This window comes from Chinchilla lanigera, unplaced genomic scaffold, assembly GCF_000276665.1.
Source record: "Chinchilla lanigera isolate Chin_1 unplaced genomic scaffold, ChiLan1.0 scaffold00012, whole genome shotgun sequence".
Lineage (NCBI taxonomy): Eukaryota > Metazoa > Chordata > Mammalia > Rodentia > Chinchillidae > Chinchilla > Chinchilla lanigera.
This window is the reverse complement of record NW_004955413.1, coordinates 14,502,584-14,521,071: the sequence shown is the minus strand read 5'-3', so window position 1 is coordinate 14,521,071 and position 18,488 is coordinate 14,502,584. Positions and strand designations below refer to the sequence as shown.

The 18,488-nt window shown below is 35.1% G+C and overlaps 1 protein-coding gene across 3 annotated transcripts in view; it reads right to left on the bottom strand.

Annotated features, from left to right (window-relative positions):
- The window catches only part of Pik3c2g (phosphatidylinositol-4-phosphate 3-kinase, catalytic subunit type 2 gamma), a 309,948-nt gene that overhangs the window by 243,252 nt on the left and 48,208 nt on the right, over window positions 1-18,488 (bottom strand). For all 3 annotated transcript variants that reach the window (XM_005379037.2, XM_005379038.2, XM_005379039.2), the window contains exons 6-8: window positions 13,493-13,595; window positions 8,016-8,086; window positions 7,119-7,182 (exon numbers count right to left, since the gene is read on the bottom strand). In XM_005379037.2, coding sequence (XP_005379094.1) covers window positions 7,119-7,182; window positions 8,016-8,086; window positions 13,493-13,595 — 238 coding nt within the window. The remainder of the gene's footprint in view (window positions 1-7,118; window positions 7,183-8,015; window positions 8,087-13,492; window positions 13,596-18,488) is intronic.

Genomic DNA, 18,488 nt, shown 5'->3' with positions numbered 1-18,488 from the left:
ATCCTGTTTCCTTCTTAACATTTTTTTTTTTTTGCTCTTTTTTCACCTTCTCTTAGAGTCTCTTGTGAATGCAAATCAATTGTAAGGCACAATGCTTCTAGATCCTATATAATTTTTAACTGTAGTGGTGGAGATAAAAATAGTAGCAACATCAGTAAAATAACACCTGCACTTACATTCTTCAACATTTTCTTTCAATCACTACATTATATTATGTCCACTATATTGACAGTTTCATTAATCATTAAAAATACCATGAATATCATTGTATCATATTTTATCACTCTCATGCTTGTTATGAATTATAGGAACTCTAGAACAGCTGAGTGAAAACCTCCAGAGTGGTGGGGACTCACAAAATATTTATCTGACTTTGGAACCTCCACTTTTACTAAATCCTGCTCTATATTGCTATTCTGCTTAAATTAGTTTAGAATTGGAACCGGAACATCTTGGTGCTACTAAGAGAGCTTCAGGTCTAAAAAAACAAAAACAAAAAAAACCAACAAAAAAAACCCACTAAATATATTTCATAAAATTCCATGTGCCTCATCCTTCTTTCCACCTCCTTATACAACTAATTAAGTAGATTTTAATCTATTGGCAATTTGTCATCGATGGTAAGAATTGTTAAATTCTTCTAAAGTTTCTAGCCCAGCATTTTAATAAGAAATATGAAGACAATGTAAGAGTCTACTAGGAAGAAGTGATTCCTCGCCAGAAATTGATTTCTTTCATTTACGCTGAGATCTGGTTTTGCACTGCACTGCTCTGTGTACAAAACACCCTGCACACATTATTTATATGAATATGCTGTCTCTCCGAACAGACCATCAGGGTATGGTTCAGTGTTCTGTCTCTCTTTATCCCAGTGAGGAAATACATCAGTAATAACTTAGGGGAATTTTTTCTCTTTTTTCTATTCTTAATTTATCTGAAATTAAGTAGATTTTGAATTAAGAAGATGGATGCAGAAGACAGAATAAACACAGAAAACATTCTTTACAGCTCAGGATATTATTAGAATAAAAGAGATGAAGGAAAAGTATGATAGAAAAGCTCTAGGTAATTTACCCACAAAATTAATCACTTAACAAAAGAGCCAGAATACCCAATCTGAAATGAGAAGAGTCTAAAATATGTTGAAACAATCATTTTAGGGAAGGAAAATATTTGGTAATTTATTCAGTAATATTTATGACACTTATTCAGCTGCATATTTATTATTATTTCAAGTCACTTACAATAGTCCACATTTGAGAGATGTGCTAAAACATTTTTCAAAACGATATTGCTTTGGACACTGTTAAAATGCTACCTAACGTATTTGTCAGATAAATACAAAAGGCAGAATTGTGAGTTGATAATATATTCTTCCTTCACTTCTCACATGTTTACTCCTGATGTTTCATAGGGGGAAAAAATCTCATTTAAAAAGCTCATTGCTTCGAATTGAGCCCATCTGGAAAACTGCAAACACTACATCCTATTTATAAAATAATTTCATTGAAAATAATGATCATTATTTTCCAGTCATAATGTAAAGATTATTTTCTCTGATACTTTGCCAACTGTTAAGTCACATTGGAAAAATTCACAATGGTCAATAGTTCCTTTCAAAGTGGATATACTAGAGGCTTCATATATGAGTAATAGGACCACACTTCTAAATTTGGAAATTAAGAAGTGTTACAGATTCTCAAAAAATATGAGGAAATAAGATGTCTAAGTAGTAATAAAAAATACGATGGCTGTTTAATTAAAACTTTAGTACAGTAGAAGACATTGCTAAAAACCGTAGGAAGTGTTTCAATCAAAGGGAAGTGTTTTGAGAGAGATTGATAGCACTGTGTTTAACTGTAATAAACTTTTAAAAAATTAAACATTCACTGTTGTTTAATCACCCCTCATTGATCAAATGTTTATGACAATTTTTTTTTCAAATGAAAAATTTATGGTGCATCCTTATCCACTTTATTCACTGGTTCTGGTACCTTGCGACTTCTGGCTCTTCCCAAAAGTCAAGTGACCATGAAAGGAAAACATTTTAATTCAGTTTACACTAAGGCAGCTATAACTGTGCAACTGAAGACATGAAAAAAAGTCTTCTAGAGCTGCTTTAGAAAGTAGCAGGAGAGGGGCTGGGAATATAGCTCAGCAGCATAAGTCCTTGCCTAGTAAACCTGAGGTCATGAGTTTAATTCCCGGTACTGAAAACAAAAAACAAAGAAAGCAGCAGGAATGATGGGATAAATATGTCTAAGGTGAGGAGATGTATTTTGTGGGTGATTAATGCATGACAAGGTGTGTTTTAATGTAATAAATTTTAAAAAATTTAAAGCCACACTCACTTTGTAATCACGCCTCCTATGCTACATGAGTAGCTCCGAGAAAGATAACTAAAAGTCACTGAGAAGTAGATTAGTGTAACCTCATACTGAAAAGGAAATTAAAGTTTTAAGTAAAGCCTGCCAAGAATGCCCTCCAAAACCAGGCAGACATGCCCACACAAGCCTGATAAGAAAACATTTGTTCCTTTGTGAAACCCTTACTTTTACTGCTTTTGTATAACTGATGGTTTTGCAATGTAATTTAAAGTGTAATAAGACATTTCTTCCTTTGTATGACACATGCTTTGTATAACTGATGGCCTTGCAATGTAATCTGGGATGTTTAAACTCCCTTAGGAACTCGTGATGTCACTCAAGCCTCCAATCATGTGTACCAAATCTACCTTTGTACCGTCTTCCCCATAAAAAAATCCTATAACCCCACCAGGCAGAGCTCTGGCTCTTTGGGAGAGATTCCAGTCAGAAGCCCATGGGGTAATAAACTGCCTCCTAAATCTTCTTGGTGCCCTTTCTTCCCATGTTTGGTCTGTTTTCTGGAATAATACCACACTGATTAACTTTTCAAATTTTGCTTTTTTCATTCTCTTTTCCTAACCACTCTACCTTTACTAAAATAATTGCTAAGCTTTACGAAACTAGATAACTAGTTCACTGTACATTATTGTTGTTGAATGCTCTGTTAGTAGAGGTGAAACTATTCCTTTCACTATATTTTTATTGTAAGCCAACAGAAGTTCAATATCGAGTTTGGGTTATAGTTCAAACTATAATTATAGATCCCAACAGAAGTCAAGAGATATAAATAATCTACACATGAACTCTTAATATATTTTTATAACAAGTTTGAAACTCAGAGAGGTGCTAATAATGACATCTTTTTGAGACTCAACACAAACCAACTGTGGTTTCTTTATACCTTCCACGCTTTACAATTCCAGTTTTAGGTCAGGTTCAAGAAACAAACACGAAATTGCAGTGAGAGGATTAGGATTTTGAACTATTTATTTGTCATCTCCATGTCTTTTGATATTTGTGGGAAATTCACAAATGAGTTTGGGATCCACACCAAAAAGTACACTTTATTATTTTCAGGTCCCTTTTATGTTCACACACACTACAAATAGTTATCTGAAATGTGTATTATCTTTTTCTATATTGAGTGAACTATCTAATGGAAAAATAAGTCCTCATTTGTTTGAAAGACAAACCTCAATGCCTCCAATTTTCTGTAATAATATGTTTCATTTGTGAAACGCTAAACCTTGCCTGGAAGAAGCTACAGGAAGTGGCCTCCTAAAGGAGATCACAACTTGGGTGCTTCATAGGGGACTAAAGGGCAGCAGCCTTGCATTGCAGCTTTCATTTTTTCCTGTCCATGAAGTTTTTCTTCTTTCTCTCTAGTGAGCTGATGTCTGCATGCACTCACTCAGCAGCCAGGAAACCTGCAGTTTCCTAAGCATCCCTTTCCTTGGTTGCTGAGTCTTTCATCTAATCATGTAAATTGCACAGTTTCATCTGCTCCTCCTCTCTCTAGTGGAGAGTAAGTCCACGCCCTCATCACCTCTGCAGGCTGATGACATGGTCCCCTAATAACCCATCAGTCATCCTGTGTTGTGCACAACAGCTGAATATCAGCCGCTGATAAATTAGAAAATCATTAAGTTAGCCATAAAATGTCCTTCAGATCCTATTTAATTTAGGCCTTGTCTGCCTCTTTCCTCTGGTCTCTTTCCAAGCTCTCACCTTGAGACCTTTCTGTTGCCAAGCAAAATTTTATATGGTTTCTGAATGACTCCAGGCTGTTTCCTGACTGCTGAGTTATCTATCCCCAGTCCTCATCTCTCTTCAAGATTCCTCTTCTCTGATGATTAAAAAAACTACTAATTTTTATACAGACAGTTCAAATGGGCACCGTTCTTCACCCTTTCTGGTATCTTCCCCCGACACACAGGTCTTTTGGAACACTGAGGCAAAAAGTTAACATGACTTGCTAGTAGTTAAGTCTTGTGCTTGGGGCCAAACAGTAAACAAGCTACAGAAAAAGACACAGATTTGAACTTAGGCGGTCTGACTTGCAAGAACACGAGTATAACTGAGGTAAGGGGTTAACAGGATTTTGAAATAACCACCTTGAGGCAGACTAAAAGAAATAGACTAGGTAGAAAGGAGACAAGGAAAATGATGTTTTTAAAAATTGTCCTTTTAGGAAAAACTATAGCTTTAAAACAAATTTTCCCCTTTCAGGAAACTCTCTCAAAAAAAAAAAAAAAAAAAAAAGAATTCTGAAAAGTCCTTTTTAGCATGAACAGCTATGCCAGGTAAAAATATTATAGGCGATCAGATGGGGGTAGGCCCTTGCTTGGGGCAAAGATGAAAACTCATTTCAACTGTGGCGAGGGACATCCATTGGAGGTCAGGCCTGGAGACAAAGACAGAATGACCAGACCAGTGGTCTAACAAAGATAGACATCGGAGGGGCTGGGGATTTAGCTCAGTGGCAAAGCGCCTGCCTGGCAAGTGCAAGGTCATGAGTTCGGTTCCCAGTACCGGAGAAAAACCAAAAAACCAAAAACCAAAACAAAACAAACAAACAAACAAAAAGATAGACATCGCTCACCTCCGTGGGTGAGCAAGACCCTCAGATTCATCCTAGAAAGTTCTTTGCTCTCTCCATGCACCTTTGTTACGTGACTTACTTTCCCCCTAGATCAATATTATCTAAGGACTGTACTTGTAATCTTATTGGTTGATTGTAGCTATAACCCATATTACATCCACGTGATTGTGCTCTATAAAACTTCCCCTGAAGGTGGAGTCCTTGGCGACCCACCTGCAGGTCTGCTCCTGCCTCTCAGGAGCTGTACCTCTCCTCCTCACTAAATATTCCTCCTGGTATCCTCTGTTGTTCCTAGAATTCATTCTTCAACTTTAGAGAACACAAACTTAGCATATCAGAATCTAGCAGGTTGAGAGCTATATTTCCGTTATGGAGGTTCTGATATCATTCCTATATCACTTTTACAATAAGCATATAAACCTGGGATCTTTTCACCTGTAAACTGCACTTCCTCCAACCTCAGGAGGCAGTAGTACTGGTGGGCAGCAGTTCTCAACTGCAAACACCAGTAGATGGCTTGCATGGTAACCTGATGGACGGAATAGCACACACGTCCTACATTACCCATCTTGACGACACCCCTTAAATGTATCCAGCTCTGCCTCATAAGGTATCTCATTTCTCTGAGCACCCACACTCTGCTGTTGAGTGTGTTCTATGTCTCTTTTTAATAAGCCCTTCTCATGTCTCTCTTCCTGACATGCTCTTTTTCTGTGACGGGAGTCTGCAAACATGCAAATTTATTTTAAAAGGGTGGGAGAGGTTCTTTATTTCAGCCTAGGGGACCTCTCAGACTCAGCCTGATAGCAAGCTGATAGGAAATAAACCAACTGACAGCTGCACTTTTGGGTTATAAAAGTAAGAAATAAACCAAATACTGTAGCTAATCAAAGCATTATAAACAGCTAAATTAGATAGAAATTAATATACAGAGAAAGACTGGGCCCTTGAGAAAGTCAGCACATACATACACAAAAAAAAGCAGAGACACCCAACTGTGGCTGGAGCAAAATCTAAAATGAAACAGGTCTCAGCATGGAAGAGCAACAGCAAGGCCTGCATGCCTCTCTAGAGATAAATAGCAATTAAAGATTGCTATAATTAGCATTACCTGGTCCAGTGGGCCCTGCAAGGCATCAGACACATAGGTGGTGGCCAGAATATCTGGACCCATACTTTTCACTCTTTCCCAAATGTCTTGATTCTTTTCATATACTCTTGCTACATAAGTCAGTTCCCTACTGGATCAGAATTAGCTAAGTGGCTATATTTGTAATCTTATAGGTTGATTGTAGTCTGAACCACACTGTACCTACACAGTGATTTTTGATGTATAAATTACCCCTGACAAAGGGTGTTGGTGACCACCCATTTGGGACTTTTCCTGAAAATCCAAGAGCTATTTCTCTTCTCCTTATTTCAGTTAAGCTCTCCTAACTTCCTCCTTTTGTTCATGACTTTGTTCCTTGATATTGAGGGACCACAAAATCAGCACATTTGACATCTAACAGGTCAGGATTTATGTTTTTCCTGTAGCAAAAGGAGCAAGCCACATACTTCTTTGGGAAAGAAAGCAAATAACTAAAAAAAGAGCAAGCACACAGTCTCTAAGAAAAGAAAGCAGGTTGTGTAGGCAAACTGGATGAGATCAGTGCAAATAACTAAACTGCACCCAGTCCTGAGATCTCTGTCCCCTTTAAAAAAAAAAAAAAGTATGAATAATTAATGATATTCCTTTGAGGCCCCATAAAATTTAAATGTCTTCTTCCTGTAGGGCTGTTCTGTGAAGTAGCATATCTTTGCTGTCCTTAAATAGGTTGTTGGCGAAGGAACAAATTTCACTGTCTTTTCTGGAGTTGGTGTCAGTAGACCATACAACTGTGTTTCTTTTCTATAACAAACTTTCCTACTAGCCTTGAAACTGGCCTATGTGTGATCTCCTTCTTATATATAGCTAAGAAGTCATGCAAGTCACCTAAAACACTGTTGCATATATCTTTTCACTTGGCTATTTCTCTATGGTAGAATTAAAGCCTCCTCTGATTCACTCATCATTTATCTTCAGAAACTTGTGAAGTTTAGAAAAATAAAAAATATATGATACTTGCAATGCTTATTGAATTGATGGATGAAATAACAAAAGTCCATACCTGGGTTTTCAATAGGTATTTTAGGTGGAAGTCATATCTTTCTATAACTGTCAACAAACATTGTCTGAAAAGAAAAATAAATTTATCTAAAATTGGGTGGTGCATTTTACATTATTTTTAGCACAAATATTTATTACAAGTACTCTCTTGTCCATGATTCAATAATAGAGCATAAAAGGAAGTACTCTTGATGTTATTTTATACACATTTCATACGAGTGCCTTATAAAGTTTGTATTGTCTTATTTTATATCAGGTTTTACTGTAAAGATTTAGAAATGTACTTCCCACACTGTTTTTGCTGGTTTAACTCAAAACAGTTTAATTCCAGAAATACCCAATCTGTAGCACTGATTGTTTCTCCTAGTTTAGGTTTCTGATAATTCTATTCTTTCAGATAATACATGACTATATTTAGGTACAAGAATAATTAAGATACGTTCACTTCCTATCACTTAAATTTTCCAATTTGAATTCACATTCCTTTGTTTATAATATACCAATTATTGTCAGGTTGTTCCAGAAGGAATTTTAAGCAGAAGATGATGACTTTCAAAGTATGGAAATTTAGTTTTACAAGGAGTTTAGTGACACATGCATACCCAAATTCACAAAATGAATTAAAACATCATTGAACGCACAATAACCAGCAGCAGAGATATTTTAAAATGAATGTTAGATTGCTCTGGAAGGTGCTAGCAGCTCTTCAAATATATCTGAAGAGCTGTGGAAAACAGATAATTACAGAATTTGCAAAAGGAAGATATCTATTAAAACTATAATAGCTTCCATGGTACTAGTGAAAGGACAGATTGTACAATGAACTGAAAAATACTATGAATTGGCATTTGAGAACTCAGTCAGGAAGTTGTCTTGGAACAGAAATAAAACATCTTACCGGGACACTTTCCAAATGTGCGTAAATTCTATAAGTTGGTCTAGGTGCAACTCACTGTGGTCATCACCAGGCTGTGGAGAACAGAATATATTAATATTTGTGCAGGAAATAGGAATGAGTAATAGATAAACATAGGTTTGTAGCTTCCTGCTGTCTTTTTATTCATCTCCTTTGATAACTCTCATTCATCATTTTTATACTTTGTCTTATTGACCTCACAAGACTTTCCGTAGCTGTATAATCCTTCTTTTCAATAGCGAAACAGAAATTGGAGGTTTGGATAAGGCTACATCTAGGCAAATGTGGAAATGTATCTTGGCATCAAGAAGGTCAAACAATTTCTCCCAGTGAGCAGGAAAGCAGGTCTCTAGGCACCAACCGGTTCTCCCCACATACACGCACATTCCCCTCCTCCTCTTGCAGCTCCTTCCTCACCCTTAGCCTCTTCCTTCTTTTCTTTCTAAATACATTGAGGCCAAATAGTCCATGGCAGTGTAAGACTATAACTCCTCAGATGGGCTCAAGGCACTGGATGAATTCCTGTTCTGCATTTTTTACTTTCATCATATCTTGCTGCCAAAATATCAGTCTAAGAGAGTTTTCCAAAATGGATGACAATTGCTGATAAATCTAAATTCTAGGAGTTACTCTTTGACAGTTCATTTCCTGCCTACCTGAGCTGGAACTACTCATCTGCAATTATCAGTCCTCTGGTACACACACACACACACACACACACACACACACACACACACACACACTTCTCAGTTCCTTCAATTCTTTCCAAACAGGCTTTCATGAAAACCCTGTGCACCTGAGCAGAGAATGGAATATTCTACCTGCTGAAAATCGAAGGTAAATGATTTTCATGTTTGTTTGTCTTGTGAGGACGTAGAAAGAAGCTAAGCTACATGAACGGAATAAGTCATCACCGGAAAGCAATACTCTGAGTGCGTGCTGTGAAAAGGAAACACTTTACAGAAATAGAAAGGAACTTAGAGACAGCCGTACAGTTTACTCTAGGAATGTGCATCTGGCATCCAAGGGATAGGTAAAACAGAATCATACTGGTGACTCGATTTTTTTTTTTTTCTGAATCAGAGAAAGCTAAACTTTAGGTATGTTAAGTTTTGTAAAAAGGAAGGGAAAATATAAAATAAGAACAGTCAATTTAAATGATATTTTTAATTAATTAATTAATTTATTTATTTATTTATTTTTCTTTCCAGCAGATTGAACCTATAGACTTTGCACCAAGCTGTATCCACAGCCCTTATTTTATTTCTTTATTTTATGTTATTTAATTTTTTTTGTGACAGGGTCACACTAAATTGCTAAGTTTCCCAGCCTGGGCCTGAATTTGTGAAACTCCTGCCTCAGCCTCCCAGCATACAGGAATATTCCAGGTGTGTGTCACCATGCCCAATGGAGGTACTTAAGACAGTGTTGTCTCTTCTTTCAGAAGTTAAAACCAAAGCAAACATATAAATAATATGATTTTATATCGTTATATGTTGAAAATAAATAAATTGAAGTATATTTATTTGAAAATTTCTGTCTACCCATGCGAGACCCTTTCCACAATGCCAGTTATTGGGGCACCTGCAGTCAGTCCCCAGTCTCCTGCCAGATGTGACAGCACATAGTGGGAAAGAAAAGAAAGCAAGAGACAAAATAGAGGGGGTACAGTAGGGCTCTAATATGATCCATGTTCTCTGGGGATGAAGACCCAGAATCCCCAGCAGGCCACCATTTTATCAGCCCATGCAGGAGAAGGGTACGGAGCTTTTCCTGGAACAGAGTAGAAGCAGTGGTTGACTGGGCAAGTTCAACATTGTAAAGGAAACAAGTTAAGTTTCATCCCCACACCTGGGTGCTAGTTTTCCCGTATTTCCCTCAGCAGACCTCATCCTGCTCTGTGAGCCTGTTTGAAAGGAAGCGGAATTTCCATATTCCAAAACCAGTTCATAAAGCAATGGTAAGGAGGGCCTTGGACAGCATCTATGGCAATTTATGATTTGTGGTCCCCAACACCTACCTAAGCATATTCATTGCAAAAGACACTTTATTTGATTTCCAGAGATATTGATATGGGAGGGATTAGCCCTTGTTCTATTGCCATTTTCTAGAATTTTTAAACAATATCTCAAAATGCTGGAGAAAATTTTCAGCTATTATCCATGAAATATAGTGTCCATTTTACTTTCTTCCAAAACCGAAGGTCATACACTGGTTTTAAGAAAGAAGTTCAAACCTGTTTTCTTCATAAAGATTCTACAAATATAATTGTTCTGTGAATATGTCCCTGAGCTAGAAGGAAATCTTGTTCTTATGATTAGTATCTACAATGCTGACAACATTTTTGATCCACTTGGAGAGAGATAAAATTAGATTAAAATTGCAAAAGAGATTCAGTCATTCACATCACATCTAATCAAGGTAGAAGTTTTAAAATTTTGAGATCAGGGATGATTTCTCAAAACCATCAAATTGCTTTATGAACAATCTTTTAGAACAAGAATTAAATCATTGTATTTCTGTATAATATAATCAATTTTAAAATAGGGAAATCATGTAAGATGAATATAGCGGTGTAATGTCTTTTATAATTAGAAAAATCTAGGCCAATGAAAGCCAATGATGTCAGTACACTTTAACAAATATAATAATGACTATTTGTATAGAATTATGGGGAAAGGTACTATCAAACCACTTTTACAGTTTGACTAAAAGAGCAATGTAATTGTTTGCAGAGGTTTAGCTAGCAGTTGAAATTCTGAAAATTAAAGAGAATTCTGACAGCATTTTAAAAATAGAATTAAGAGAAAACATTTACTCTTTATGATATCTACATAAAGTCCAAGGTCAACTATTTTACATATAATAATTCACATAATGGATGAGCATCATAAACTGGTGAACTGTCTCAGTTATATTAAGCTGATCAATATATCATATATATTCCAGAAAGAAGAAACTTTACAAAATTTACATTAAAACAAAGGCAATTACCCTTTTTAGTCACGTGCTGTAGCAGAGCTTAGTAGGCAATTCTGATAAGGGCCCACAGGACCAGAGTGCTAATTGGAGTGTGGGTGGGAAAGGCGTTACTGATGAGGCTTCAGACAGAAATTCTCTTCATCAAAAACTGTGAAACATAAGAGTACTTACCTGATCTCGTTACTATGGAAACTCGATTGAGAAATATAAGTGAAGAACTTAAGTCAGTGCCTAACCTTGGTGGTAGCACTTAGGATCAGTTCTTAAGGTCATAAAATTAAAGTATAGACTTGTGGTATTGCGGTTCTTCATTATTGAAAATTCTAAAGCTTTATTAAAATTAGTTTTAATTTAACCATCTCAAAAGTTTACTCGTGGTGTTAGAAATATTGAGAGATATGGCTGTGTAACTTAATTATCTCTACAATTTAGGTGTGATATTGAAAAAACATTTCAGGGGCCAGGGATTTAGCTCTGCAGCACAGCACCTGCCTGGCAAGCGTGAGGTCGTGAGTTTGATTCCCGGTACTGGAAAAAAAAAAAAAGAAAAAAGAAGAAGACATTTCAAGTGACAACTATTCAGTATATATTCAGAGTTGACTATGTGTTTGTTCCTAATCGTGATGACATCAGTGGTGACAATAGCCCAAAGATATTTCAGTGGGTGCTATTATAATATAGTGGGTTCTAGGGCCAGGGATATAGCTCAGTGGCACAGCATCTGCCTGGCATGCTTGATATTGTGAGTTCTATTCCAGTACCTATGGCTCTGTACCCAAATGCTTTTGCTCAAATCCAATTTCTCTTGTTTGGTAGCTGTAAGACTTGTAACTGATGAATTAATCTCTTAATTTTTCAGGACTTTTAATTATATATGATAGGGAAAATATAGTATTTATCACTTTTTTGCTGGTAGGCTATTTAATCATTTAAAGCTCCAAGAGCTACTGCTATGTATACCTAGTATATAATAGACGCATAATATGGTTAGCTAAACATGGTTACTAAATATGGTTACTAAAAATATGTGGCATCCCAGTCTCTAAACTATATGAAAAGAACTATGGAGAGTAAAGCAAAATAAGTAAAAGTATACATAAAGCTAGAATATTGACCAATTTCTCTAAAACTCACATCTAAAATCTCTGAGAATAGCATCTACATTCTAGGACCACTTTACCATATAAAATTGGTAGTGTGCTCCCTGGGTTCTACAGGGTTACTGGCTGGGCTCAAATCAAACTCTTCTCACCGGTTCTGTGACTACAGTCTTAGGAAAGTCCAGATGACCCCCTGGGATTCTGTTTCTTTATTTTCAATGGTGCTTTCCTCATAGAATTGTAAAGATTAAATATGATAGAAATGTGAAAGTCTCAGACACAAAATATACGCTAAACACGTATTCTATCAGAATAGTGGAGTTATATGGATTTAAAAATGAAGCTCAATTTATGTGAGACTGAAATGTTAGTGTTTTGTGAATTATTACACCAATGAGATAAATTACTTTTTTAGAAACACGCAAATTAGAATCATCTATTTTCTTTTCTTTTCCCATGCTGCAGTGAAATATGATGAATTCAGCTTTTTCTACAATATTGAGGGCACTTTGAAGAATCGTAAGTTTATTAATACTGACAATATTAACTGCACTTTATAATGTTTCTTCGTGGAGCTTTCAGATGCAGAGCCCTGGAGCTGTCAACAGCAGAAAGGTTGGAAACAGGGTCCAAAGGGTATTTCTAAACAGCTCTCTCCTGGCCTCATTATGTTCTATGCCACACAGATATACTGCAACCTCGTATACCACCTGACATTTTTTATGATGAAGCACCGTATATGAAGGGGAAAAAGAACCATGCAGTAGAAATCTGTTATCTGATGGAAACGACAGGAAGATAGGATTTGTGCTTAAAGCAGGTAATTGGAAGATTCTGCAGATAAAAACTGCCAAGTATCAAAGTTCACTGCATGCTGTGCAATTTGGGTTGGAAGAAACTCAAGACATCACACAGGGAATAAAATTCACATCTAACAGCGTGAAATTAGGTCATTAAAGGACCATAATCCCTTTCCATGTAGTTTGGTCATATATACTCTGACTATTAATCTTTCATGATTTGAGCTGCTTTGTTTGTGGACATAAACAGTCCTCAGATATAACAAGAGTTGTGTTATTTTTCTGATTTCCATGGTTTCGCCTTTACATCAAAATGACCTACCTTCTAACGCTGTCGCATGATGGCTAGCCTTCAGGAGTATAAACATTCAGTATATAACACTAAGATTGCTTCCATCCTGTTGCTTCAGTTTAAATTAACAGGCATTTAGCTTAAATATTTCATTATGTTCCAATAACTATAGTCAAATAAATACGTGTTGATTGAGTTATGTCATTCCAGGTTGGCAGACAGATAAGCATATTGTCATTAAACCAATTCTTTTGCTAATTCAAACCCCTGCTGAGGAAGCCTTACCTTTCTAGATAACTTTCCTGGAGCTGTTGTGTTTTTCTGTAGATGAAGTTGAATAACAGATTTATTTTTCTGAAACATTTTGTGGCTCCCCAAATGGTGATCACTGAAGAAGAAGAAAGAAAAGAACACGATCATATCCTCCCATAATAACTTAAGTGTCTGCTTTCCTTCTTGACTTCTTTTCCTTTTACATTTGGAATATAGTCTGGTTAAGTCTGTAGTACACTCTGAGTGTGTGTTTATATAAATATAATGAGGGGAAATGTATATCTAGATATACATGACAACATATTATAATTTTTAGAAATGCATTAGTAAGTTAGAAAATATTGGGTACATTTAGAGTGGTCACAACTAGTAAAGAATATTTTATGTATTTAAAGTTAATTTTAGCCAGTTCAGTATGTTTCTGGGGGATCTAGTTGCTGCCACAATGTTTATGTGAGGACCACTCTGGCACAGAGATGTGGTAGAAATGTCACAGGCTTTGGAGACATATTTACTAGTTCTGTGACTTCAGCAGGCCAATTAAACTAAAGCTGTCTGACATTCAATAGTGTCTTCTTTAGAGATGACATATTACTATCTTCATTAAATGGTTCACAAGAAGATTAAGCAGTAAAAATCTTTTATATCTTAGGGATTTTTAATGGTATGGTTATGTGCTTCTTTTTTTCTCTTTTCTCTGTAAATATTTTCCAAGCACAAATTGAATGATGGGAATAAGAACTCTTGTTTTGAAACAAATTGTTTTAATCAAAATAGGATTCTTCTGAAACTGAAGGACTTTTACCGTACAGTATCTTTTATAGCTTTACATTTTTACATCTCTGACTCCTATTATCTAAAAATATATTATGTTAGTGGATTTGGTTAAATGATCTTCATTAAATATGCAAAGGACTTCGGGAAAAAATACTCTCATACAAAAATTTGGAGTCATAAAGTGATAATTTACTAAATGTTGTGGCTACCTATTTCCAAAACACAAATAGATATTACTATCAATTTCTATGAAATATTCTTTAAAAGTTTTTGACAGTTGTTACTGTTAGTGCCTAACTGTTATTTTAGGGTTGTGTAAATTGCATTGCCTTTAATGTCTGGAACTACACTCTACAGCACAGTAGCTGCTAGACACAGGTAGCGGCTAGTCACTTGCACTGAGGTAGGTCTGAATTAAGACATCCTCTAAGTGTGAAATACACTCTGGGTTTAAAGACTTATAACAAAAAATAATCTAAAACATCTCAAACTTGTTTGATTGCGTGTTAAAATAATATTGGTATAAATGAATTAAACTACAGTATTCAAATTTCTTGTCAATCGCTTTCTTTTCCTTTTTTATTTTTTTGTGGTACTAAGGATTGAACCTGGAACTTGCATATTTTAGGCACATTCTGCCACTGAGCTGCATCCACAGCCCTTTTTGCTTTGGGACAAAATCTTGATAGGTTGCTCAGGCTGCCCTTGAACTTGTTATTGTGCTGCCTCAGCCTCTTTAGCAGCTAGAATTATAGGCATATGCCACCATGCCTGACTTCCTTTTTTTATTGTGGATAGTAGAAAATTTGAAACTGGTAGGTGGCCAATATGATATTTTAATTGGATTGGGTTAATTTAGAGAAAATGAAAGAGAAAAGAACATTAAAGGCTAGAAATAAGGGTGGTATGTGTAATTTAATAAGTAAATGAACTTAAGAAAATTTTTCACTTGAGGATTCTAGGTCCCAGAAAGGGAAGAATTAAAGAAAAATCAGTGAAAAGCTAGGCTTTTACCATACCAAGAAATATCAATGAAAAGCTAGGCTGCAGAGATGGGCAGTGTGGAGGGAAGGGTTTCAACACTAAGAGAACTGTTTACTACGCTAATAATGTGGTGCTGGAATTATCTCTTTCAGATTATGCACAGACGTTTAAGATACAAGTGCTTAGTAGACTTTGTTTAATAATCATGTATATAATTGCAATTGTTCACTAAGATGAATCTGTGATACAATCAAATTTTAGGGTTTATTCTACACATACACTGATACACTGAGGTTTCTCCATGTTCATTATTTATTCTTTCAACAAATATTTGACCCCAACTACCTGCTAGCTACTATTTTAGGAACTGTTATGAATATACTTGTCATTTAAGATAAACACTGAAAGGTAGAACCCTTGCACGTAATTGTCTTTATTTTCTACTCAGAAATAGCTCATGTTATTTGAAAGCATTTCTATGACAATATGTTTATTTAAAGAGAGATCAATGACCTCAACACCAAAATGGTATGCAAGTACTCAGACTTATCTTAAAGCAAAAAAATTAATGTCCAATCTATGAGTATTGATTTTCATCATCCTAAATAAATAGGCATCCATCACAAATAGGCACTTATTTCAAAGCTATACTTCTGATCAGGGCTCTTTCATTGGAATAAATATATATCCTTATTTTATAGCATAGAAAGTTTCAAATGTTTTTCATTCTTTGTGTATGAAGTAGTCACAGAGTTAGATTGTGAAATATTAATGTCAGTATGTAGGAAAACATCTATTGCAATTTGGCTTTATAAATATTGAGAGCCAGAACTGTTGACAAGTTTTAAAGATTTGTCCTTAAGAAAATTCAGTAATTAAGCTGAACCTCCAGCTTAGTATGAGTAGGTTCAAATATCAAGCAATTACACCAAAATCTTAAAATATTAATGATACTATTATTAGAACTATCAGTAGCATTGCACAGAATGCATTTTGACTCCTTCCGTGTGTGTGCGTGTGTGTGTGTGTGTGTGCGTGTGCATATGAACACTCATACACAGGCACACACACTTTCATTCAGCATTTCCACTTTGAAATTTCTATGATGTTACATCTATCACATTGTTAATTCAAGATGGTCATTTCAACCAACTAAATATTCTAGATTTTATTCTCAAAGTGGAATTCAGAGTTGAACCACACAGATAAAGAGCAGTTATGTTTTGTTTCTGAAAGGCAAAGACCTTTAAATTTATTGTTATTTTACTTTCAGGGGAATAGTGAACAGGAAAAGTTAAACTTCATGACTTGGAGAGACAGGTACAGGGTAAATTCTAAAACTAAGTCTTCTATATTGTAGGAGAGAGTAACAGTTATGAAAAAAGATGCCTTATGATGCATATATTGATATCCATATCTAATACAAAAGATGAAAATGAATCAGACAAATGGAAGCCTTCCTATTCAAATTCACCATTTTTCTTAAGAATGTCCTTTAGCTTTTAAAAGACAACTATTATCATATTCATTTAGATTTGGTTATATTCCTTTAGATGTACAGTATGCATGCATTGTAATTCAAAAATAAAATATATATAATTGAAAACATTTTTAATCTATAAGAAATATTTTATATTAATTTACAATGCCTCTCCACTAAGCTGTGCAGTCACAGCAATTAAGTAATAGCAAAATAATCTATATAAATGAAGTTAACTAAAACAGTCAATAAGAAAATCATAACAGTGATACTGGAGCTCTGTATTCACCACAACAAAATAGGTACTAAGATCCAAGAAGCTCTGTTTGGATACGGATACAAATTTGAAATACATTCAACCTCCCAGGAGATCAGAAATAAAGATTGCATTCCATCTCAAGGTTTCATTATTTTTCCCACAGAATCTCTAGAGGAGAAACGTTCTGTAGCCTTTGCTCATATAAAACATTCAAGAACTGAGATTAAAATAGCAATTTCAGCTTTATTAAGATGATATTGGCTACTTTAAAATACTACACATGTAATTCAAAAATTCTCTAGCTAATCATTTTTTAACTGAAAGAAATCAGAGCACTAGGTTATTTAAGCTTCAATTGATTCAAAATTTGGAAAGAGACTTTATAATTATTAGCTTTTAAAAATAATGCTTGTAAGGAACAAAAATAATAGCTGCCTATTGGCTATTATAGTTCTAGGGGTAATGAAGTTAAGTAGCTTACCTACATTGAGATATGGTTTGCCAAGTTTTAATCTGTAATATTTTTGTGTTTCTCTTTATGTAGTCTGTTGCTTAATGATGCTTGCATAATTCAACTCCTTTGAAAATTCAGGGCTGAAAAAAGTTATAATTCTCCCATGTTGCTCCTGATAAACAATCTTTATAAACTAACTGTAAGAAACCTATGATAAGTGAATTGCTTAATGGAACACACTTTCTGAATTGTATGTGAGACAGCTCAAAGTCATGCTGTGGTCTGTTCGATTTACCCACATGGTCTTATGACTCTATTAGTGGAAGAGTACTGAAAGTTAAGTCCAAAAAGTTACAATGGAGTAGATTATAATTTAAAGCCTTAGGCTGTTCAGAATGTGGTGAACATAATCAAATTTTTCAAGTTTGCTAAACGAAATCTTTCATTTCATTGAGGATAAAATAAGACTCCTCTTTCCTACCCCCTGAAATATGTACAACCCAGTTTTTACTACTAATGAGTGAAATCTGTAAACTTATGTGTGTATAACTTAGACTTTTGTCTCAGTAGTCATTAATAATTTGATTTTTCCTTTGAGCACAAGTAAATTCCAACTAATAATAAAATATTTATTGATCAAGTGAATGCAGTTAACTTAGGATTAATTAAACCTATTTTTAAATAATGAGTTCTTCTAGAGTTTATTTTAAAATTCTAATGAAAAGGCTTTACTTTTTGGAAGAAATCAGGAGAGAGAAAGGGAACCTGAGGTAGCCAGGTCAATGTCATCAGTGCCGGTCATAAATAAAGAGGTAAACATTGCCATTGTGATTTGCAAATGCACAACTATTTCAAAGTAATATTTTCGGTCATCACAAGATTTTCTTCTTTACAATATATTTTTAGTGCTCCAACTTCTAACATTCTTTAGTCATGTTTTGGGATAAAAAAAAAAAATGTCCCTCAAAGGCTCACATGTCCAGAGGTGGCGCTGTTGGAGGACACTGGAAAAATTTTTGAGTCTCCTCCAAAAATTTTTATGGTGGTGGTAACC